The sequence below is a fragment of the Bufo gargarizans genome, chromosome 3 (genome assembly GCF_014858855.1).
Source record: "Bufo gargarizans isolate SCDJY-AF-19 chromosome 3, ASM1485885v1, whole genome shotgun sequence".
NCBI lineage: Eukaryota > Metazoa > Chordata > Amphibia > Anura > Bufonidae > Bufo > Bufo gargarizans.
Window position 1 is genome coordinate 389,272,821 of NC_058082.1, and position 24,721 is coordinate 389,297,541.

Below are 24,721 nucleotides of genomic sequence, written 5' to 3' on the forward strand. Positions count from 1 at the left end.
GAACACTGTATCCAAAAATCGATCAATAACACTGTGGAAAGTACATGGAGTGAAATCGCTAGACCATAAAACTCTGGGAATCCTATTCAGCTCCAAAGACATGTGGAGCGAGGAGACATCGGCTGTAGCGGTCTGGAGTGCAGAGACACACAGAGCACAAGCACCACTTAGGGTGAATTATTTTTTTATAACGGATCCTGTGCATCAGTTATGCACATTTGGCATCCGTTTGAGCCATTTCTGCCTAAGATCAGTTTTTTGGGACACTGACACTGAAAAAAAAAAAAAAAAAAAAAAAAGTCCTGTATGTGGTACTCCCCCCCCCCCCCCCCCCATATCTAAAAAACTGATCTCAGATGGAAATGGCTCAAACAGATGACAAATGTGCATCACTGATCCACATAATTTGTTCCTTTACAGGATGGTGATGTGAGCTCTCACTTAGGGCTCATATGAACATGAGTATGTGTGTCCTGTGCTAATCAAAACAGCAGGTCCGCAATATACAGGAAACAGACTCATTGACTTAGAAAGAAAGAAATAAAATTTCCCCCCATCAATCTGCATTAAATACCCCACAAAGAAATTGAAAACTGAATTTTAGAATTATTTGTAAATTTATTGAAAAGGAAAAACTAAAATTTCACGACATAATTATTCAGAGCCTTTGCTATGACAAATTTAGCTCTGGGGTCTCCCAAAACTCAATCATCTTTGAGATTTTACTATACCTTCACTGGACATAATTTGGAAAGACGCACCCCTGTGTATGAGGTCTCACAGCTTCACAATGCATATAAGAGCAAAAACCAAGCAATGGGGAGGAAAGAACTGCCTATAGAGCTCAGAGACATGACTGTGTGGAGGCACAGATCTCAAGAAAGGTACAAAAACATTTCCCCTTCACGGAAAGTTCCTAAGAGCACAGTGGAACAGTGAGGTCTTCCTATAACAGGCTGTCTGAACAAACTAATAAGAGGTGCAGGGCCTTGATAAGTAGGATGACCAAGAACTTTGGTCAGAAACATCAGAACAGAAAGATCCTGTGTGCAGATGAGAAAAGCCTCCAGCTGGATAAACTTCACTGCAGCACTTCACCAATCTGGGCTTTATGGCCAAACAAAAAAAAAGCCTCTCCGTAAGGGCTCATGCACAGAACGTATTTTTCATAGGTTTTTTTTTATGACCCATATGTGAAACCATTCACTTCAATGGGGCTGTGAAAAAACGGAAATGACTGTGAATTCCATGTCCATATGGCCATTGCAGGAAAAATAAAAATAGAACATGGGATATTATTGTTCGCATTATGGACAAAGATAAAACTATTCTATTAGAGGCCAGCCCGTCGGTTTTGTGGACCACAAAATACATACTGTCGTGGGAATGTACCCTGAAAGACACATAAAAGCATGCATAAAACCACCTATAAGACTCAGAATGTAAAGAAACAAGATTCTCTGGTCGGATGAAACCAAGATTGCACTTTTTGGCCTTAATTCTAAGCGTCATGTCTGGAGGAAACCAGGTGCTGCTCATGAACTGCCCAATACCACCCATACATGGAAGCATAGGGGTAGCAGCCTAATGAAATCGAGGTGTTTTTCAGTGGGAGGGACAAGGAGACTGGTCAGGGTTGAGGGAAAGCTGAATGAAGCAAAGTACACAAATATTCTTAATGTAAACCTAGTTTAGGGTGCTCTGGACATCAGATTGGGATGAAAGTTCACCTTCCAACAAGAAAATGACCCTAAGCCAAGACAGGAGTGGCTTAGGGACAACTTTGTGAAAGTCTCTGACTGGTCCAGCCACATTGAACATGATTCCTGATCTGTATAAATTATAAAACGATAGATTGCTCACTGTGGGCTTATGAATCAAGTGACACAATGATTGTGATAGTTGCCAATCATTGCCCACGGGACCCCATATGCATAGAATGAGCTGGATGTAAATGAAAAAAGTTATGCTCAATGTTTTTTTCACATGACTCCAATTTTCTTAGCATGTTCAACATGTTCTCTTCAAATACAAATGCAGGATTTAATTAAGGCTACATTCACATCAGCGTTCAACATGGCAGGCTGTTCCGGTTCACCGTCTCTGGCATAACCGCATGATGCTGGAAACCACTGGATCCCCATGTATGCAGTGGTTTTAGTGCATTTATGTTGGAACAGGCGGCCCAATCTCCTAATGCTACTGTGGACCTAGTAGCTGAATGCATGACAAGACGGACTGGACTATCTAGTATTGCAGTTCTACTCCGTTCACCGTAATGGAAATGGATACACAGACTATGGAGGAATATGATGCATTTTCTGATTTAAAAAAATAGCATTAATCTAATATTCAACAACCAATTTAAACTTGTTTTAATATTTCTAAGAAAAGGTCTCAACCTCATATAGGACTGCAAAAGTTTTATAAAGAAACAAGTAATTCATCTGCATTTTCTTGCAGAATCATTGACGTATATGAAAATTCTATTTAATATACAGTATATTCCAGGACAGTGTCATGGAGTTCAGTTCATGTCTTCAGCCATGCAGTCAGGTTTCCCTTCTCCATTGTCTATATATCCTTAGCTGGAGATAGAGCAGAGACGAATTGAAGATATCACAGTTTCACTTTATAAACAAGACATAGAAGGCCATGGCAAAACAGGACAGAGCAACCGGCAAGTGCAGACGAGATCCAATTACGGCAGCTGGAAAAGAAATATAAAGCATTAGAATATTATAATTTCTTTTTTATGTTGTCTATTGGAGAGGGGGTGGTAGGGTAGTTTTAAGTTTAAGAGAGGGTTGTTGGTGTTAGGAATAAAATTTTATTTTTATGACTTTTATATCTTCCCAGAAAGAGCCGAGTCCTTACACCATTGAACTCTATATTCCACATTACCACCAATAAGTCTCCTTCTTCATCTGGTAGCTGTAAATATAGCCTACAATAAATCTCTTTCCTCTTCTGGTAGTCAAATATAGTATCCATGGGAAGAGTGACAAGCATGGGTCTCTAACAGCACAACTCAACAGGCCAAAGTGGACACTGGTGCCACCTGGTATTCAAAGGGAATATCATACTATAAAAAAAAAGTTTAAGTGTCTGTCTGATGGTTTGTAAAATCTGCAGGGGAAAAGCCAGACTTAGAAAACTAAGAAAGAAGCTGAGCTCACCAGTAAAGGCTGGTCCAGTCACTGTGTCTGGACCAAAGGGGTCTTTAGCAGGTAAGTTCAGCTTTTTTGTTTTATAAGCAGCCTGCTCGCTCCACTGAAGATTTTACTAACTGTCAGAGAACTCCTTTAATAACTTTCTAAGGGTACTTTTACACTAGCGTTAGTGTTAACCCGGGAGGCAGTTCCGTAGTCGGAGCTGACTGCCGGATCCGCCGATCAGTGCGACAACTGACAGCATTTGTAGACGGATCCACAAATGCATTGCAAGAACGGATGCGTCTCTCCGCTTGTCATGCGGATGGACGGATCCGTCTTGCAGTCTTTTTCACAGTTTTCCCGGTCTGCGCATGTGCAGACCGGAAGGGCGCATCCGTCCTTCAGTTGTTTTGCAATGCCGGATCCAGCACTAATGTAAGTCAATGGGAATTAATGCCGAATCTAGCATTCCGGCGACTGATCAGGCATTTTGGACGGACATAATACCGCAGCAATGCGGTATTACGTCTGGCCAAAACACCTGACAGTGACTGAACGGAAGGCATACTGATGCAAACTAAACTGATTTCTATCCATTCAGAATGCATTGGGATATGCCCGATCAGTTCTTTTCCGGCATAGAGCCCTTTTGACGAAATTGTATGCCGGAAAAGAATAACGCAAGTGTGAAAGTACCCTTAACCACTTCCAGACCGGGCCATTTACCCCCTTCCTACCCAGGCCTAAATTTGCAAATCTGACACGTGTCACTTTATGTGGTAATAACTTTGGAACGCTTTTACTTATCCAAGCCATTCAGAGAATGTTTTCTTGTGACACATTGAACTTAATTTTAATGGTAAATTTGAGTCAATATGTTTTACCTTTATTTATAAAAAAGAAAATCCAAAACCTAACGAAAATGTTAAAAAAAAATTCACTGTTTTCTAAATTTGAATCTCTCTGCTTTTAAGACAGATAGTGATGCCTCATAAAATATTTATTAATTAACATTCATCATTTTGGTAATGTCATTTTATTTTTTTAGGACACAAAGGTTTAGAATTTTAGAAGCAATTTTTGACATTTTTAATGTCAGTTCAGATCTGAAGTCTCTTTGTGGGGCTTACATAGCAGAAACCCTCTATAAATGACCCCATTGTAGAAATGACACCCCTCAAGTTACTCAAAACTGATTTTACAAACTTTTTTTTAACCCTTTAAGGTGTTCCACAATTATTAACCACCTCAGCTCCCCTAGCTTAGGCCTCTTTCACACTTGCGTTGTCCGGATCCGGCGTGTACTCCACTTGCCGGAATTACACGCCGGATCCGGAAAAACGCAAGTGTATTGAAAGCATTTAAAGACTGATCCGTCTTCAAAATGCGTTCAGTGTTAGGCTACTAGCGTTCGGGGCTCCGCTTGTGAGTTCCGTTCAAAGGCTCTCATAAGCGGCCTCAAACGCTTCCGTCCAGCCCTAATGCATTCTGAGTGGATGTGGATCCGCTCAGAATGCATGAGTCTGGCAGTATTTGGCCTCCGCTCCGCTCAGCAGGCGGACACCTGAACGCTGCTTGCAGCATTCGGGTGTCCGCCTGGCCGTGCGGAGGCAAACGGATCAGTCCAGACTTACAATGTAAGTCAATAGGGACGGATCCGTTTGAAAATTGAGCCATAGTGTGTCATATTCAAACGGATCCGTCCTCCATTGACTTTCAATGTAAAGTCTGGATGGATCCGTCTGAGGCTACTTCGACATTTTTACAATATAATGCAGACGGATCCGCTCTGAACGCAAGTGTGAAAGTAGCCTTACTATGGCAGCCAGGACGCTATTAAAGTCCTGGTTGCCATAGTAGTAGTGGGGAGCGGGGGAGCAGTATACTTACAGTCCGTGTGGCTCCCGGGGCGCTCCAGAACGACGTCAGAGCGCCTCATGCCACCTCATCCATGTGCGTGGGGCGCCCTGACGTCACTCTGGAGCACCCCGGGAGCCGCGCAGACGGTAAGTATGCTGCTCCCCACTACACTTTACTATGGCTGCCAGGACTTTAGCGTCCCGGTAGCCATGGTAACCATTCAGAAAAAGCTAAACGTCGGATCCGGCAATGCGCCGAAACGGCGTTTAGCTTAAGGCCGAATCCGGATTAATGCCTTTCAATGGGCATTAATACCGGATCCGGCCTTGCGGCAAGTCTTCAGGATTTTTGGCCGGAGCAAAAAGCGCAGCATGCTGCGGTATTTTCTCCGGCCAAAAAACTTTCCGGTCCGGAACTGAAGACATCCTGATACATCCTGAGCGGATTTCTCTCCATTCAGAATGCATTAGGATAAAACTGATCAGGATTCTTCCGGCATAGAGCCCCGACGACGGAACTCTATGCCGGAAGAAAAGAACGCAGGTGTGAAAGAGCCCTTAAACCCCTTAATGACCAGACCACTTTTTATAATTCTGCACTACACTACTTTCACGGTTTATTGCACGGTCATACAACTTACCACCTAAATGAATTTTACCTCCTTTTCTTCTCACTAATAGAGCTTTCATTTGGTGGCATTTCATTGCTGCTGACATTTTAACTTTTTTTTGTTATTAATCGAAATTTACCGATTTTTTTGCAAAAAATGAAATTTTTCACTTTCAGTTGCAAAATTTTTCAAATAAAACTACATTTCTATATAAATTTTTCTCAAAATTTATTGTTCTACATGTTTTTGATTAAAAAAAATGCAATAAGTATATATTTATTGGTTTGCACAAAAGTTATAGCGTTTACAAACTATGGTACAAAAATGTGAATTTCCGCATTTTGAAGCAGCTCTGACTTTCTGAGCACCTGTCATGTTTCCTGAGGTTCTACAATGCCCAGACAGTAGAAACACCCCACAAATAACCCTCAATTCGGAAAGTAGACACCCTAAGGTATTCGCTGATGGGCATAGTGAGTTCAAAGAAGTTTTTTTTTTTTTTGTCACAAGTTAGCAGAAAATTATGATTTTTTTTTTCTTCTTACAAAGTCTCATATTCCACTAACATGTGACAAAAAATAAAATTTTACATGAACTCGCCATGCCCCTCACGGAATACCTTTGGGTGTCTTCTTTCCAAAATGGGGTTACTTGTGGGGTATTTATACTGCCCTGGCATTTTAGGGGCCCTAATGCGTGAGAAGTAGTTTGAAATCCAAATGTGTAAAAAATGCCCTGTGAAATCCAAAGGTGCCCCTTTGCCCACCTAGGCTGCAAAAAAGTGTCACACATGTGGCATCGTCGTACTCAGAAGAAGTAGAGCAATGTGTTTTGGGGTGTATTTTTACATATACCCATGCTGGGTGAGAGAAATCTCTCTAAAAGTCAACTTTTCCCATTTTTTTTATACAAAGTTGTCATTTTAGATATATTTATCTCACCCAGCATGGGTATATGTAAAATGACACCCCAAAACACATTGCCCAACTTCTCCCGAGCACGGCGATACCACATGTCTGACACTTTTTTGCAGCCTAGGTGCGCAAAGGGGCCCAAATTTATTTTAGGAGGGCATTTTTAGACATTTGGATTCCAGACTTCTTCTCACGCATTTGGGCCCCTAAAATGCCAGAGCAGTATAAATACCCCACATGTGACCCCTATTTTGGAAAGAAGATACCCCAAGGTATTCCATGAGGGGCATGGCGAGTTCATAGAAGATATATTTTTTTGGCACAAGTTAGCGGAAATAGATTATTATTTTTTTTTCTCACAAAGTCTCCCTTTCCGCTAACTTGGGACAAAAAGTAACATCTTTAATGGACTCAATATGCCCCTCAGCGAATACCTTGGGGTGTCTTCTTTCCAAAATAGGGTCATTTGTGGGGTGTTTGTACTGCCCTGGCATTTAAGGGTCTCCACAATCATTACATGTATGGCCAGCATTACGAGTTTCTGCTATTCTCCTTATATTGAGCATACGGGTAATGATTATTTTTTTTTCTGTTCTGGGCTGAAAGAAAAAATGAACGGCATAGATTTCTTCATTCGCATCGATCAATGTGGATGAAAAAATCTCTGCCCAAAAAAAAAAAAGGAGGGGAAAGGCGTCTGCCAGGACATTGGAGCTCCGCCCAACATCCATGCCCACTCAGCTCGTATGCCCTGGCAAACCCGATTTCTCCATTCACATCAATCGATGTGGATGAATAAATGATTGCCGGGATTTATTTTTTTATATATACATAGTGTTTGCCAAAGCATATGAACACCGCCCCTCAGCTCATAAGCCTCGTCAAACATAATCTTTTTTTTTACTGCAGAGGAGAAATCTCGTCTTACAGTGCCGCATACACCGACTTTTGTGTAATCTGACAGCAGCGCAATGCTTCTGTCAGAATGCACATCAGTGCTGCAGCTGGTTCAATCGGTTGGTCCACCTAGAAGGTAAAAAAATAAAATAAAAATAAAAAATAGGCCGCAGCGCAATACATTTATTAACATTAACTTTTATAAACTTTATTGAACTTTTGGAACAGAACATTAACTTTTTTGCTTACTGGTGATTTTTTTTTTTGTTTTGCTTTTTTACATTTATAGGACAAACCTCTCCTTCCCCATGGGACAATGTGCAAAGCGCAAATCACCCAGAGATGTGGCGAAGTACATTATGCACTTTGTCCCAGGTGAAAGGAGAGGTTTGCAGCAGCAGCGAGTGAAAGGGCCCTAAGAGCCCTGTGTGCCTGTACTGTGTAACGCAATCCCTATGCTAAGTGTCCCTGTGTGTGGTACTTCCGGAAACACTCCCCTAACCATAGGGCAGGGTGGTCAGGGCAGTCAGGAAAGAAATAGCGGGCGTCACGCCTTATTCCACTCCTGCTACAGACACAACATTTTTTTCGGGGTGGCGGATGGTTTGAGGTACCAGCAACGACATTGGGGAAAAGTCGCTTGTGTAGACGGCTCACTACACTGGTGGTTGGGGCCACGGAACCTTCTGAATACAGGAGGTTCTCGATGATCTCTTCCTGAAATTTGAGGAAGGATCTTGTTCTCCCAGCCTTACTGTAGAGAACACCTTCTTCTGCGGGAAAGTAAATAGGGAGCCAACATTTGGTCATTGAAGTCCACCCCTCCCATGAGCAAATTATAGTCGTGGACCAAGAGGGGCTTTTCAATGACACTGGTTGCCCGTTCAATTTGGATTGTCGTGTCTGCGTGAATGGAGAAGAGCATGTAAACGTCACGCTTGTCTCTCCATTTCACCGCAAGCAGTTCTTCGTTACACAAGGCAGCCCTCTCCCCCTTGCAAGATGGGTGGTAATAAGCCGTTGGGGAAAGCCCCGGCGACTAGGTCGCGCGGTGCCACTGTTCTAAAAACAAATGCCTGAAGAGGGGCACACTTGTGTAAAAATTGTCCACATAAAGATGGTACCCCTTGCAAAATAAGGGTGACACCAAGACCCAGACTGTCTTCCCACTGATCCCTAGGTAGTCAGGGCAACCGACCGGCTACAGGGTCTGATCTTTACCCTCATAGACCCGAAATTTGTGCGTATAGCCTGTGGCCCTTTCACAGAGCTTATACAATTTGACCCCATACCAGGCGCGCTTGCTTGGGATGTATTGTTTGAAGCCAAGGCGCCCGGTAAAATGTATACGGGACTCGTCTATGCAGATGTTTTGCTCAGGGGTATACAAATCTGCAAATTTGGTGTTAAAGTGTAATATGAATATTCTGCTCCTGATGAAGGGGGTATTATGACCCCTGAAACGCGTTGAGCCGTATATTTTACCAATAAAGATGATTGATTGCGCACTTCTGGATTTGTCTGCTGCTTTACCAACCAGGCTGTACACCCAGAGCGTATACGTCAACCTCTAACAACTTACACATGATCTTGGCTTAGGGGGGTGACTTGCCACAGGTGTCTTGAGTTTATCCTGGTGGCAACCCCCCTGTGAAGTGAGTGGATTTTTACCAATGATTTTACTTTTATTATTATCTCTATGTTTTTAACATTCCTGAAGAATTGATTCCTTTTTATGCATCTATAACTATAGATGCAAAAAAAGGAATCAATTCTTCAGGAATGTTAAAAACATAGAGATAATAATAAAAGTAAAATCATTGGTAACATTTTAGTGTTGCACGATTTTATAATTGACCTAATACTATTACAAGCGTCAGCTTATTCTTGTACCTTTTACCAACCCACCACTGTGCCCTACTTACCAGTTTCTAGCACCTGTGGTTGGTGAATTTTGATTACCTCATCGATTAACTAAGACCATCACTTACTTATACTCTGTCTTTTGGGAGTTGAGCGCCAAACTCATCTACTTTTATACAGTGACCGGTGTGACACTCTAGGTGGGTGACCACCCCCTGTTCCCTACCCGCTACTGATCTATTTCGACTTACAAATGGGAGGCTAGTGAAGTACCGGAAGGCGCTGTGATTGATAAAAAATATCAAAACTGATTTATTTATTTTTTTATCGCCACAGCGTTTGTAAAGTGATTGTGCATTGATTTAAAAAATAATAATAATAATTTTGTCTCTGTGGCGGGGCGGGCGTGGGTTAACGCACGTGTGGGTGACCGATCAGGCCTGATCGGGCAAACACTGTTTTGGGTGGAGGTCGAGCTAAGGTGACACTAATACTATTATAGATCTGACTGATCAGTTCTGATCACTTACAGATACTATAAAAGTACCAATGCCGATTAGCGATACGCTAATCAGTGAATCAGTGACTGCGGTGCTGTGGGCTGGGCGCTAACCGATGCTAACTACCTAACAAAGGGGCCTAAACTATCCTAAAACCTAACCGTCAATAGTAGTGGAAAAAAAAAAAAAAGTGACAGTTTACATTGATCGCTTTTTCCCTTACTAGTGATTGACAGGGGTGATCAAGGGGATCATATGTACAGTGCTATGGAATGAATGGCGCTTAAATAATAAATAATAATAATAATAATTGGGGTGATGGGGGGGTGATCTGGGGGCTAAGTGTAGTGTTTGGTGTACTCACTGTGATGTGTGCTTCTCTGCTGGGACCTACCGACGAAAAGGACCAGCAGAAGAGCACAGAAGCCATTTAACACCTTAAGGTGTTATATGGCTTCCGATTTGATTTTTTAAAAGTCACCAGCCTGCCAGCGATGATTATTGGCTGGCAGGCTGGTGACGAACTTATGATCTAACGATTCCCGGCCCACACTGCACATGTGCGGGCCAGCTCTGCCCGTAATATCGCGTCTCGCGAGAAGACGCATTGGCGCGTCTAGGAGGAATAACAGGGCCGCCGCCAGGACGCAATACTGCGTGCGGCGGTCCTGTAGTGGTTAAAGGAAAATAGAGATGAAATTTCTAAATTTCACTTTTTTGGCAGATTTTCCATTTTAATCAATTTTTTTTCTTTAACACATCGAGGGTTAACAGCCAAACAAAAGTTTAATATTTATTACCCCGATTCTGTGGTTTACATAAACATCCCACATGTGGTCGTAAACTGATCTAAGGGCACACGGCAGGGTGCAAAAGAAAAGGAGCGCCATATGGTTTTTGGAACTGGTTTTTAGATGCCATGTCCCATTTGAAGCCCCCCTGATGCACCCCTACAGTAGAAACTGCCAAAATGCGACCCCATTCTGGAAACTAGGGGATAAGGTACAGTTTTATTGGTACTATTTTGGGGTACATATGATTTTTAATTGCTCTATATTATGTTTTTTGTAAAGCAAGGTAACAAAAAAAAAATTTGCTGCAGTTATTTTTTTACAACTTTCATCTGACAGGGTAGATCATGTGCTATTTTTATAGAGCAGGTTGTCACAGACACAATGATATCAAATATGTCTACTTTCTTTTTTTGTTTCAGTTTTACATAATAAAGCATATTATTTTTTTTTTAAGTCTGTTTTTGTGTCTCCATTTTCTGAACGCCATATTTTTTTATTTTTCTGAAGATGGTCTTGTGCAGGGGCTCGTATTTTGCAGGAAGAGTTGAAGTTTTTATTGGTACCATTTTGCCCCATTTTATTTTTTTTTACACTTTATGGGGCAGGGTGACCCAAAAAAATAAATTGAGGTTTTAGCACAGTTTTTATATATTTATTTTTACAGCGTTCACCTGAGGGGTTAGGTAAAAAATAAATTGAGGTTTTAGCACAGTTTTTATATATTTATTTTTACAGCGTTCACCTGAGGGGTTAGGTAAAGTGACATTTTTATAGAGCAGATCGTTACGGACATGGCAATACCTAATATGTATACTTTTTCTTATTTATTTAAGTTTTACACAATTTAAACGGAAAAAGTAGGAGACGATTTGATTGGTACTATTTTGGGGGGGCATACGCCTTTTTGATCGCTTGGTGTTGACTTTTTTTGTCACCTTACATCTCAGAAAAAAATTGGGTACAGTTTTTATTTATTTATTTGTTATGGCGTTTATCGGACGGGGTGGATCATGTGATATATTTATAGAGCTGGATGTCACGGACACGGCAATTCCCAATTTGTCTAATTTATTTATTTTCATTTTTTTTAAATTACTTACTCAGGCGCGTACACGGAAATGGCCGGTGCATGCGCAGTGAAACGATAGCAGCCGGTTTTTATAAAGTATGCAGCAACCGATGGAGGAATGAAACACATAATTATGAACAGACTGGGGGCTACTGTAAGGTAATGTCGGTTTTATGTGTGTTTTGGAGGTGACAGGTTCTCTTTAACCACCTCCCGACCGTATAACGCACGGATGTGTCCGGGAGGTGGTTGATTTACTCCTCCTGGACGCATCCGTGCGTCATCTCGCGAGACGCGAGATTTCGGTCACAGCTGGCCCGCACATGCGCATCGCGGGCCGGCAAAAGTTCAAGGAGCATTTCGTTAGCAACCTGCCAGCCAATTATCGCGGCTGGCAGGTTGCCGATTTAAAAAAAAAACAAACAATGATATGCCAGATAGCAGATCATATTAGTAAATATGATCTGTTATATGGCTTCCCTGCTCCTCTGTTGGTCCTTTTCGTCGGTTGGATCCAGCAGAGGAGCAGGCTACACAGTGAGTACACCAAACACCACATACTAGCCCCAGATCACCCCCCCTGAATCCCAATTAACCCTTTGATCACCCCTGTCAATCACTAGTGAAAGGAAAAAAGTGATCAGTGCAAACTGTCACATTTTTTTTTCACTGGTATTGACCGTTAGGTTTTAGGTATAGTTTAGGCCCCTTGGTTAGGTAGTTTAGGGATCAGTTAGCGCCCAGCCCACCGCAGTCCGTTATTCGCTGATTAGTGTATCTCTAATCAGCATTTGTACTTTTAGAGTATCTGGAAGTGATCAAAACTGATCACGGTCAGATCTATAATTGTATTAGTGTCACTTTAGTTCGCCCTCCACACAAAACGCAGTGTTTGCCCGATCAGGCATGATCGGTCGCCCACACGTGCGTTCACCTACGCCCTCCCCACCGCAGTGACAACATTTTTTTTTTTTTATCACTGCACATTCACTTTACACGAGCTGCGGCAATAAAAAAATCAGTTTTGATCTTTTTTATCAACCGCAGCGGCCTCCGGTACTTCGCTAGCCTCCCATTTGTAAGACAGGCTTGCTTTTTTTCTTGGGTAGTCTCAGGGAATACCCCTAAATTTAGTTGCCCAAATGTTAAACAGGGGGTATTCTTCTGAAGAGGCCTACAGGCTTCTGATCCAGTCGGATGAGGAATGGGAACCCTCATCTGATGAATCTAGGGGGTCAGAATATGAACCTGTAGAAAACAGTGGCTCTCTGACCCAAGGTTCGGACGAGGAGGCTGAGGTCCCTGATACCACCAGGCATACCCGGCGCCGTGTCGCTAGACTGCAGGTTGCGCAGGATCCGCTTCAACAGCAGCAGAGTGGGGCTGGTGCTGTCGGATTATGTGGTGAGGCATACACCAGCAGCGCAGCCCTTCCTGGACCTAGTACCAGCACTGCCGTAGAACATGGTGAAGTAGCGAGCACCAGAAGGTAGAGCCCCTAGAATCCCTGAGGTGCTGGCAAACCCTGATTGGCAGTCCCCAACTTCAGCCGCACCTGTAGTTCCCCCTTTCACCGCCCAGTCTGGAGTTCGGGTTGAGACAGCTCAGATCGGTTCGGCCCTGGGATTTTTTGAGCTGTTCTTGACTGCGGAGCTCTTAGACTTAGGGAGCATTCACACGACCGTGTTGGTTTTGCGGTCCGTAAATCACGGATCCGTGTGTTCCGTATGTCTTCAGTTATCTTTCCTTTTCCGTTCCGCAAGTCCGTATAATACGGACGTGGTGTTTCCGTGTGTCATCCGTTATTCACGGTCCGCAAAAAAAACGGATGGGTAATGAAATGGGGTTTCCTAGAATGTTTTCAGTCCAAGGGTCCGTTAAAAACGGATGACACACGGATGCATTTCCGTGTGCTATCCGTTTTTCACGGACCCAATGACTTTCTATGGGGCCACGGACTGCGATTTGCGGCCAAGTATAGGACATGTTCTAAAACACACGGAACGGACACACGGAACGGACAGCACACGGATGAGAATAAAAGGCATACCGCAATTTTCACGGACCCATAGAAATGAATGGGTCCATGCATTGTCCGTCAAAATTGCGGAACGGACACGGAACGGACACGGAAGAAAAACACGTTCGTGTGAATGCTCCCTTAGTTGTGGCAGAAACAAATCGGTATGCCACACAATTTATAACCGCTAACCCGGGAAGCTTTTATGCCCAGCCTTTCCGGTGGAAACCAGTCCAAGTTTCCTAAATGTACATTTTTTTGGGCCTTATCCTCAACATGGGTCTAACTAAAAAGCATGAATTGCGGTCATATTGGTCCACGAACCCAATTCATCACATGCCCATGTTCTCTGCTGCTATGTCCAGGACACGATTTGAGACCATCCTGCGTTTCCTGCACTTTAGCGACAACACCGCCTCCCGTCCCAGAGGCCACCCAGCTTTTGACCGGCTCCACAAAATTCGGCCCCTCATAGACCATTTCAACCAGAAATTTGCAGATTTGTATACCCCAGAGCAAAACATCTGCGTAGACGAGTCCCTGATACATTTTACCGGGCGCCTTGGCTTCAAACAATACATCCCAAGCAAGCGCGTCCGGTATGGGGTCAAATTGTATAAGCTCTGTGAAAGGGCCACAGGCTATACCCACAAATTTCATGTCTATGAGGGAAAAGATCAGACCCTGGAGCCGGTCGGTTGCCCTGACTACCTGGGGAGCAGTGGGAAGATAGTCTGGGACTTGGTGTCACCCTTATTCGGCAAGGGGTACCATCTTTATGTGGACAATTTCTACACAAGTGTGGCCTTCTTTAGGCATTTGTTTCTAGAACGGATTGGCGCCTGTGGCACCGCGCGAACTAGTCGCACGGGCTTCCCCCAACGGCTCGTTAGCACCCGTCTTGCAAGGGGGCAGAGGGCCGCACTGTGTAACGAAGAACTGCTCGCGGTGAAATGGAGAGACAAGCGTGACGTTTACATGCTCTCCTCCATTCACGCAGACACGACAATACAAATTGAGCGAGCAACCCGTGTCATTGAAAAGCCCCTCTCAGTCCACGACTATAACCTTCACATGGGAGGGGTGGACTTCAATGACCAGATGTTGTCTCCGTATTTAGTTTCCCGCAGAACCAGACGCTGGTATAAGAAGGTGTCTGTATATTTGATTCAATTGGCTCTGTATAATAGTTTTGTTCTCTACAGTAAGGCTGGGAGAACACGATCCTTCCTCAAATTTCAGGAAGAGGTTATCGAGAGCCTCCTGTACCCAGGAGGTTCCGTGGCCCCATCCACCAGTGTAGTTAGCCGTCTACACGAGCGACATTTCCCCAATGTCGTTGCTGGTACCTCAACCCAACCGTCACCCCGAAAAAGATGTCGTGTCTGTAGCAGGAGTAGAATAAGGCGTGACACCCGCTATTTCTGTCCTGACTGTCCTGACCACCCTGCCCTATGCTTAGGGGAGTGTTTCCGGAAGTACCACACACAGGTACACCTAGAATAGGGATCATCTCACCAGGACAGGTACACAGGGCTATTAGGGCCCATTCACTCACAGCTGCTGCAAACGTCTCCTTTCACCTGGGACAAAGTGCATAACGCACTTCGCCACATCTTTGGGCGATTTGCGCTTTGCACATTGACCCATGGGGAAGGAGAGGTTTGTTCTATAAAAGGTTAAAAAAAAAAAAAAAAAAAAAAAAGGTTAATGTTTAGTTCAAAAAGTTAAAGGTTATATGTTCTGTTCCAAAGTTAATAAAATTATTGCGTTGCGGCCTGTTTTTTTTTTTTACCTTCCAGGTGGACCAACCGATCGACTAGCTGCAGCACTGATGTGCATTCTGACAGAAGCATTGCGCTGCTGTCAGATTACACGCAAGTCGGTGTATGTGGCGCTGCAAGACGAGATTTCTACTCTGCAGTAACAGATACGTTTGCCAAGGCATACGAGCTGAGGAGGAGGCGGCGTTCGTATGCTTTGGCAAACACTTTGTATATAAAAAAAAAAAAAAAAAAAATTCACGGCAATGATTTATTCATCCACATCGATTGATGTGAAAGGAGAAATCTGGTTTGCCAGGGTATACGAGCTAAGTGGGTATGGATATTGGGCAGAGCTCCTATGTCCTGGCAGACGCCTTTCCCCTCCTTTTTTTTTTTGGCAGAGATTTTTTGCAGCCTAGGTGGGCAAAGGGGCACACATTCCAAAGAGCACCTTTTGGATATCACCGGTCATGTTTTAAAGATTTTGATTGCAAAGTACTTCTCACACATTTGGGCCCCTAAATTGCCAGGGCAGTATAACTATGCCACAAGTGACCCCATTTTGGAAAGAAGACACCCCAAGGTATTCCGTGAGGGGCACGGCGAGTTCCTAGAATTTTTTATTTTTTGTCGCAAGTTAGTGGAATATGAGTCTTTGTAAGGAAAAAAGAAAAAAAAATCATCATTTTCCGCTAACTTGTGACAAAAAAAAAATTCTAGGAATTCGCCGTGCCCCTCATGGAATACCTTGGGGTGTCTTCTTTCCAAAATGGGGTCACTTGTGGCATAGTTATACTGCCCTGGCAATTTAGGGGCCCAAATGTGTGAGAAGTACTTTGCAATCAAAATGTGTAAAAAATGGCCTGCAAAATCCGAAAGGTGCACTTTGGAATATGTGCCCCTTTGCCCACCTTGGCTGCAAAAAAGTGTCACACATCTGGTATCGCCGTACTCAGGAAAAGTTGGGGAATGTGTTTTGGGGTGTCATTTTACATATACCCATGCTGGGTGAGATAAATATCTTGGTCAAATGCCAACTTTGTATAAAAAAATTGGAAAAGTTGTCTTTTGCCAAGATATTTCTCTCACCCAGCATGGTTATATGTAAAATGACACATTCCCTAACTTCTCCTGAGTACGGCGATACCAGATGTGTGACACTTATTTTGCAGCCTAGGTGGGCAAAGGGACCCACATTCCAAAGAGCACCTTTCGGATTTCAACGGTCATTTTTTACAGATTTTGATTGCAAACTACTTCTCACACATATGGGCCCCTAGAATGCCAGGGCAGAATAACTACGCCACAAGTGACCCCATTTTGGAAAGAAGACACCTCAAGGTATTCCGTGAGGGGCATGGCGAGTTCCTAGAATTTTTTATTTTTTGTCGCAAGTTAGTGGAATATGAGACTTTGTAAGGAAAATAAATAAATAAAACATTCATCATTTTCCGCTAACTTGTGACAAAAAATAAAAAGTTCTATGAACTCACTATGCCCATCAGCGAATACCTTAGGGTGTCTACTTTCCGAAATGGGGTCATTTGTGGGGGTTTTCTACTGTTTGGGCATTGTAGAACCTCAGGAAACATGACAGGTGCTCAGAAAGTCAGAGCTGCTTCAAAAAGCGGAAATTCACATTTTTGTACCATAGTTTGTAAACGCTATAACTTTTACCCAAACCATTTTTTTTTGCCCAAACATTTTTTTTTTATCAAAGACATGTAGAACAATAAATTTAGTGAAAAATGTATATATGGATGTCGTTTTTTTTGCAAAATTTTACAGCTGAAAGTGAAAAATGTCATTTTTTTGCAAAAAAATCGTTACATTTTGATTAATAACAAAAAAAAGTAAAAATGTCAGCAGCAATGAAATACCACCAAATGAAAGCTCTATTAGTGAGAAGAAAAGGAGGTAAAATTCATTTGGGTGGTAAGTTGCATGACCGAGCGATAAACGGTGAAAGTAGTGTAGTGCAGAAGTGTAAAAAGTGGCCTGGTCATTAAGGGGGTTTTAGCTAGCGGGGTTGAAGTGGTTAATACATTACAAATGCAGGCGGCAGAAACACATTGCCGGCACCCTGCCTCTGACAGAGCGCTGTGATCCGCAGCAATTAACCCCTCAGGTGCTGCATCCCCCATAGTATTAAAAACATTGGTGGCGCAGTGCGCCCTCCCCAGTATTAAAATCATTGGTGGCAGTTGCCACAGAGTCCCCTCACCTCCTCTCAATGGTGGTGCAGTGGCAACCTCTGACCGCAGCTTAAGCAGAGTAATTACGGGGCTCCAATCATGGTAGCCAGGACACTACTGAAGCCCTGGCTGTCATGGTAATTTCCCTGCTGCTGTGTGTACTATGCACAGGGGCAGCAGGGAGAGATGTAAGATGCTATTTACCCTATATTAGGGTGAATAGAAAAGGGATTAAAAGATCCCAGGTTCTAACCCCTAAGGGGAGAAATAGTTATTAAATAAACTGTAAAAAAAAATTAAAATAAAATAAAAAACAAAATATTAAGTATAAATCACCCCCTTTCCCAATTTTACATATAAAATATATAAACAAATAAAATATTACATAGACACGTCCGAAAAGATCAAACTATTAAAATATAAAAAAAATCTCTCCTATGCGGTGAACGCCGTAAAAGAAAAAAAGATTTAATAAAAACTGCGTTGTTTGCTATTTTTTTTATATTTTTTGGGGTCACCTTGTCCCCCCAAAAAATAGAATAGGACTGTTCGATTATGGGCCGGACGTTGCATAAATTGCGGAATGCACACGGCTTTTTTTGGAGTTTTATTTTTTCTGCGTGGTATCGAGTATCGCAATAAGTTTTTTATGGTATCGAAACAACCCTAGAGTAAATAGCAAAAGTTGTATTATTGTTAAAGAGGTTGCTCATGGTTTAGATTTCAGCTAAGGCCTCATACATACGACCCTATGTATTTTGTGGTTTGTAAACCGCAAAATACGAATACTGTACACGTGCATCCCGCAGTTTACTCTGGGCCTATTCTCAAAATGTCAATTTTTGTCTGCAAAGAATAGGACACGTTTATCTTTTTGTGGGACAGACATGTGGAACCTTTGAAATGAATGGGTCTGCATTCCATCTGCAAAAAATGTGTATCTCATGCGGGAAAAATGACAGGGGTAATTTGTACGGATCGACCGATATAGATTTTTTTTTTTTTTAGAGCCAATACTGATAAACTGTGAACTTTCAGGCCGATAGATAATTTATACTGATATTCTGTGAATTTTCATTATTTGTTGATATTCTGTTATTTTTTTTATTTTTTTCATCCTACGCAAATCTGCTGAAAATAAACATGTTTATTGTTAACGTGTAGGTTTTTGCAAATCTTTCTTTTTTATTTATATTTAATATTTATTTTTCTTTACTAACTTTTAGCCCCCTTAGGGACTAGAACCCTTGTCCTATTCAGCCTGACAGAGCTCTATCAGGTTGAATAGGACCTCACACTGTCCCTGCTGCCCTGGGCTCTGTACACACAGCAGCAGGGAGCTGAATATGGCAGCCAGGGCTTCAATAGCATCCTGTCTGCCATGGTAACCATGGGAACTGCCACTGAGGAGGAGGAGGAGACAGGGGACCCTGTGGCCACTGCCACCAATGATTAATACTGGGGGGCTTGGTGGGGGGGCGCGCAATGCACCACCAATGAAAATAACTCTCTCATTAATTCATATACAGGAGGCGGGAGCTGGCTGCAGAATCACATAGCCGGATCCCGACCTCTATGAGCGGTAGCTGCGATACGTGGCAGTTAACCCCTCAGATGCAGATCGCATTTATAGAGGCCGTGAGCCGGCTATGTGATTCTGCAGCCAGCTCCCGCCTCCTGTATATGAATTAATGAGAGAGTTATCTTCATTGGTGGCGCAGTGGCCTCCTCTTGTCCTCCCTCCTCTCATTGGTGGCAGCAGCACAGGGGGTGGGAGACACTGCTTCCTTCTTGCCTGTGCTGCTGCGGGAACACGGATTGCGCTGAGAGCAGCGCGATCCTTGTTCCCGATTAGTTATCTGAATATCGGCAAAATAGATGCAGATATCGATAACTTTCAAAATCCTGAATATCGGCCGCAAATATCGGTAAAACCGATAATCAGTCGATCCCTAGTAATTTGTTAAACAAACAGGGGCAATTTGTTATACTGAAATATTCCTAAATTAGGTGCATTTCTGGCCCAGATTGTGGCGATTCAATCTGCGAATATTCACCACTCACACCAGGTCTAAAAACGTGGGTATGGTGTGGAACGGCCAGCAGGCCCGTCTCATTCATCATTTTCTACTCCTGTTTAAGGCTACTTTCACACTGGCGTTTTGGCTTTCCGTTTGCGAGATCCGTTCAGGGCTCTCACAAGCTGTCCAAAACGGATCAGTTTTGCCCTAATGCATTCTGAATGGAAAAGGATCCGCTCAGAATGCATCAGTTTGCTCTGTTCCATCTCCATTCCGCTTTGCTTGCAGCGTTTTGGTGTCCGTCTGACGAAACTGAGCCAAACGGATACGTCCTGGCACACAATGTAAGTCAATGGGGACGGATTCGTTTTCTATGACAAAATCTTGCACAATAGAAAACAGATCCGTCCTCCATTGACTTTCAATGGTGTTCAAGATGGATCCGTCTTGGCTATGTTAAAGATAATACAAATGGATCCGCTCTGAACGGATGCAGATGGTTGTATTATCTAAGGCTCCATTCACACATCCGCAAAATGGGTCCGCATCCGTTCCGCAATTTTGCAGACCGGGTGCGGACCCATTCATTCTCTATGGGGACGGAATGTGCTGTCTGCATCCGCAATTGCGGAGTGCGGCCCCCGATCTTCGGGTCCGCAGCTCCGCAAAAGATAGAACATGTCCTATTCTTGTCCGCAGCTGCGGACAAGAATAGGCATTTCTATAGAGGTGCTGGGCGGGTGTGTTGTGGACCCGCAACACACCACGGACATGTGAATGGAGCCTAAACTGATCCGTCTGTGCAGATCCATGACGGATACGCACCAAACGCGAGTGTGAAAGGAGTCTTGGTGTAGGAAATGGTGTAAATGTAAGACGGCTCGAAAGCTATCTTACATTTAGAAGCAGCGCTGGATCTGACAAATAATGTAGAGGTGCAGACCTCTTCATACCACTGGTGGATCTACTGCCAATGCATGGCTTTAAGGCCGGCATGAAACAATGGTTTTAATAAATGTGCCTCTATGTTCGTGTGCATGAGGTCTATATGAAAAGTGGAAGGTACCCAGCCCCGAAGTGGCAGTTATATAGCGCTGGCATTTTCTGTAGTGCTTTACAGACATTAGTATTAAGCTATTCCCAATGAGGCTTACAATCTAAGTTCCCTAACAGTATGTCTTTGGAGTGTGGGAGGAAACTGGAGTACCTGGAGGAATCCCACGCAAACATGGGGAGAACATACAAACTCCATGCAGATATTGGTTGGATTCAAACCTAGGACCCCAGTGCTGCAAGGCAGTGCTAATCACTGAACCACTGTGCAGCCCAATCAGTAAAGTTATATACCAGTTCCAGACCGTCTCCGTCTTTAACATCTGCACAAAAAAACTGCATACCGGAAACTGTGTGGTATAAGTTTACATGGCCGAGCAGCTGCATGCAAGCCTTACATTACCAAGCACAATGCCAAGTGTCGGATACAGTGATGTAAACCATGCTTCTATCGGATTTCCTGAGACCTGCGGAGCCTGGAGATGATGTCATGATGTCCGGCCCCACCCCCAGCGTCTGACATCATGCGCCGGCGGCAGGAGGGAACGCATCTCAGTGTCGCTCTGGCTTCCGTCTTCCTTCCCCTCTGCATGAAGCCCGCCTGGACCGCCGCAGGGGAATCTTTGCATGGGATCTCAACAGTTTGCGCCCGTGCACAGGCCACCAGAAGAGGAGGGAGAGACGCACTGCGGATCCGACCTCGGCCTGCATATATGCCTTACAGGTGGGCCCCAAAAGAGCCTCCATGCACCTCTCCTGCTTCCTATCCTGGTACAACAGGAAAAACACTGGTGGGGTGGGATTTAAACCTCTCTGTGTTTTTCCTTTCCTATCAGAAGAAGCCAGTCTCAGGATGTGGTATCATGGAGACGACTAGGGAAATTCTGCCCTCAACCCAGGGAAATTAGACTTTTTAAAATTCAGTGTTTTTGCTCAGCCTGAGAGAGTTTGCTTCTTATAGTTTAGGGGGAATATAATTATATTGTGGTCACTATAACCTAGTGTTTCTTGAACAGTAACATTTCTAACCAGCTCTGAATCATTCGAGATTATCAGATCCAACAGAGCATTGCAACGAGTGGGAGCTTCTACAAACTGGCCCATAAAGTGCAGCAAATTGAGGAATCTTCTCCCCTTTGAGGTTGAGGCAGAACCATGACCCCAGTCAATAGGTGGGAAGTTACAAATCTTGCAATATGACCACTGTACCAGCCTGTGCCGCCTGCTCTATTTGATTATAAGTCAGAGACAGGGTGAAGAAAAAAAGAGGGTTAGTCACTGGGCCTTCAGAACGATGGTCCAGGGATAACTTCGCAGGGCGCCAAAGGTGGGGCAGAATAAGTGTAATTCGATTACACCTGAATATTGGAGAAAAATATATATGTAAATTGACAATAGTGGAACAGAGAAGGGCAGGCTGCCAATGGTCTCAACCCACCCTGATGCCCTCAAGGTGGGTGATTGGAGAGAAAACAGTGGGGTTGCGTGGAGACGCTAAAAAGGACCACAGAGAGTCACCAGAATCCTTAGTATCTAGGATTGTGATGGTATATAACCCAAAGATAGAAGCTTATGTTGTTAGGTATATATAAGTGGGGTGGCAATACTTACACACTCACCAGATATTATTGTTCTTAGGGTTAAGTAATATATGGTAGGCAAATAGTAAAAGCAATGGTAGGCAAATATAAAATAAAAATTTTAGTGACTCACTTCACCCAGGAGGTTAATGTGGGATAAAGCTCAAGACACCCACATCACACCTCCTGCGCCTGGATCGTCAGTAGAGTCTCAGAAACGAACAATGATCACTCAGGAGTCCTTGTTCTTTCTATTGTTCCTTTATTCCAAAGCCAGGGTGGGGGAGTGAGCAGCTTGACGTGTTTCGAGGTCTCTTAGTGGGTCCCCTTCATCGGGAGCATATACAGTCATAACACAATACAATGGGGTTTAAATAGCAGATAAAACAGAAAAAAGACCGCCAAAAACTTAAAATTCGGAAGTGACGTCCTATTTGCCTCTAGGTTGTCAGTTTTACAAACGGTAGATAAACATAAAAGTACAAAAAAATGGTTAGTTCTGAATACATGCAGGGCCGGTGGGGGGTTTGGTAACACGTCCTCACCGTTCCCGGGTATTTCTGTAGGATTGTGTCCCTCTCTCTGGTGCGCCCACAGTGAAACGCATCTCGGACTTCCGGTACGCTCCACAGTGGAGCGCACCCAAACCGGAAGTGCGCCTCTAGCCAGGAGTATCTGTTTTAATAGGCGAAAGATGCGGAAAAAAAGGGGGGGGGGGGGTCCCTTGGCAATAAGCTTACACTAAGCCTAAGAATGCGGATTTTATGAAAAAAATACGGATTTTGTACAAAAGTATCTTTAAAGAGGAGGGGTAAGAGTGGAGTCACATGATTGGCTCCCTAGTCACATGATCAGGATTACATTTCTATGGTTTAGAGCTGTTAGCAGGATCAAATATGTGTTTATATGCATTATTCTGCATCTATATTTCAGTTCAAGGGAGTGGCTAGTCATAGTGTGACTGATAAAAACGGGGGAGTATTGTTAATAGTTAATAAATGAGAATAATAATAATACTGGTAATCAATTAACAATATTGGTTAGAATAATGTATAGTATATATTGACAATAATTAATAAGAGAATAATATTAACAATTAATAACATCAATAATGAAAAATTAAATAATAATTTATCATAAAAAATATAATAAATAAAAAAATCATAAATGCAAAGTAGAAAATGAAATAAATCAATAAAAATATTAGTGGGCATATGTATCAAGATGTACACATAGTAGTAAAGTTGTCCCATAGAGGGCAGATACAAGATATGGCAACGATACTCCTTTAGTAATTGGAATATTCTAAACCTTCATTGAAGCCGAAAGGGGATAGAGTATTTAGTGTGAATATCCAGTACATTTCCTTCCGGCAAAACTGTTGATATGATGAGGTGATGGTTTCTAAAGGAGTAACTGTGAGACCGGTTATGGAACCCTCATGTCGTTCAGAGAAATGGCGTGATACGCTGTGTGTCTGGACTTTACGTTTGATGTTAGACCTATGTTCGCACATTCTTTCCCTAAGGGTTTGAGTAGTCCTACCGACATATTTTAAACCGCAGGGGCATCTAAGAAGATATATGACATTTCTTGTCCCACAGTTTAGGTCTTCTTTTATTGTCCAAGGGCCCGAGGGGCCTCCTGTTTCAATGGCCCTAGTGTCATGTGTAATCATCGCACAGCATTTGCATTTTTTTATGCCACATTTAAAGCACCCTTTTCTTATTAACAGTGGAAAGATGGTTATAGCCCCGTCCTCCCCCAAACTCAAAGCCCCTACAAAAACCATCTTTCCACTGTTAATAAGAAAAGGGTGCTTTAAATGTGGCATCAAAAAATGCAAATGCTGTGCGGTTTAAAATATGTCGGTAGGACTACTCAAACCCTTAGGCCTCTTTCACACGGGCGTCAGTTTTTTTGGGACAACTTTACCACTGTGTATACATCTTGATACTGTACGCATGCATCCCGCAGTTTAAATTTATAAAATATATAAACAAATAAAATATTACATAGACACGTCCGAAAAGATCAAACTATTAAAATATAAAAAAAATCTCTCCTATGCGGTGAACGCCGTAAAAGAAAAAAAGATTTAATAAAAACTGCGTTGTTTACCATTTTTTTTATATTTTTTGGGGTCACCTTGTCCCCCCAAAAAATAGAATAGGACTGTTCGATTATGGGCCGGACCAGTGGCGTAGCTACAGGGGTCGCAGCGGTCGCAATTGCGACCGGGCCCCTGAGCCAGGGGGGCCCACGGCCCCCCCACCGCCTCCTATTCAAAATGGGATCTAATAGTGCCGGGGGCAGTGCGCACGGCGCAGCGCAGTAGGCAGCTCACGTGTGTCAGAGGGGGCGGCCGCGGAAGCAGACATTGAGTGAGGTCTGAGTGAGGAGGAGCCGCCCGGAGGCGTGGTT

General features: G+C 43.3%; 1 protein-coding gene across 1 annotated transcript in view; it reads right to left on the bottom strand.

Annotated features, from left to right (window-relative positions):
• Positions 1-598: 598 nt before the first annotated feature.
• TMEM167B (transmembrane protein 167B) overlaps positions 599-24,721 on the bottom strand; it is a 90,644-nt gene continuing 66,521 nt past the window's right edge. Inside the window, exon 3 of the mRNA XM_044285461.1 lies at positions 599-2,710. Within this exon, the coding sequence (XP_044141396.1) occupies positions 2,628-2,710 (83 nt within the window). The 3' untranslated portion in view covers positions 599-2,627. The remainder of the gene's footprint in view (positions 2,711-24,721) is intronic.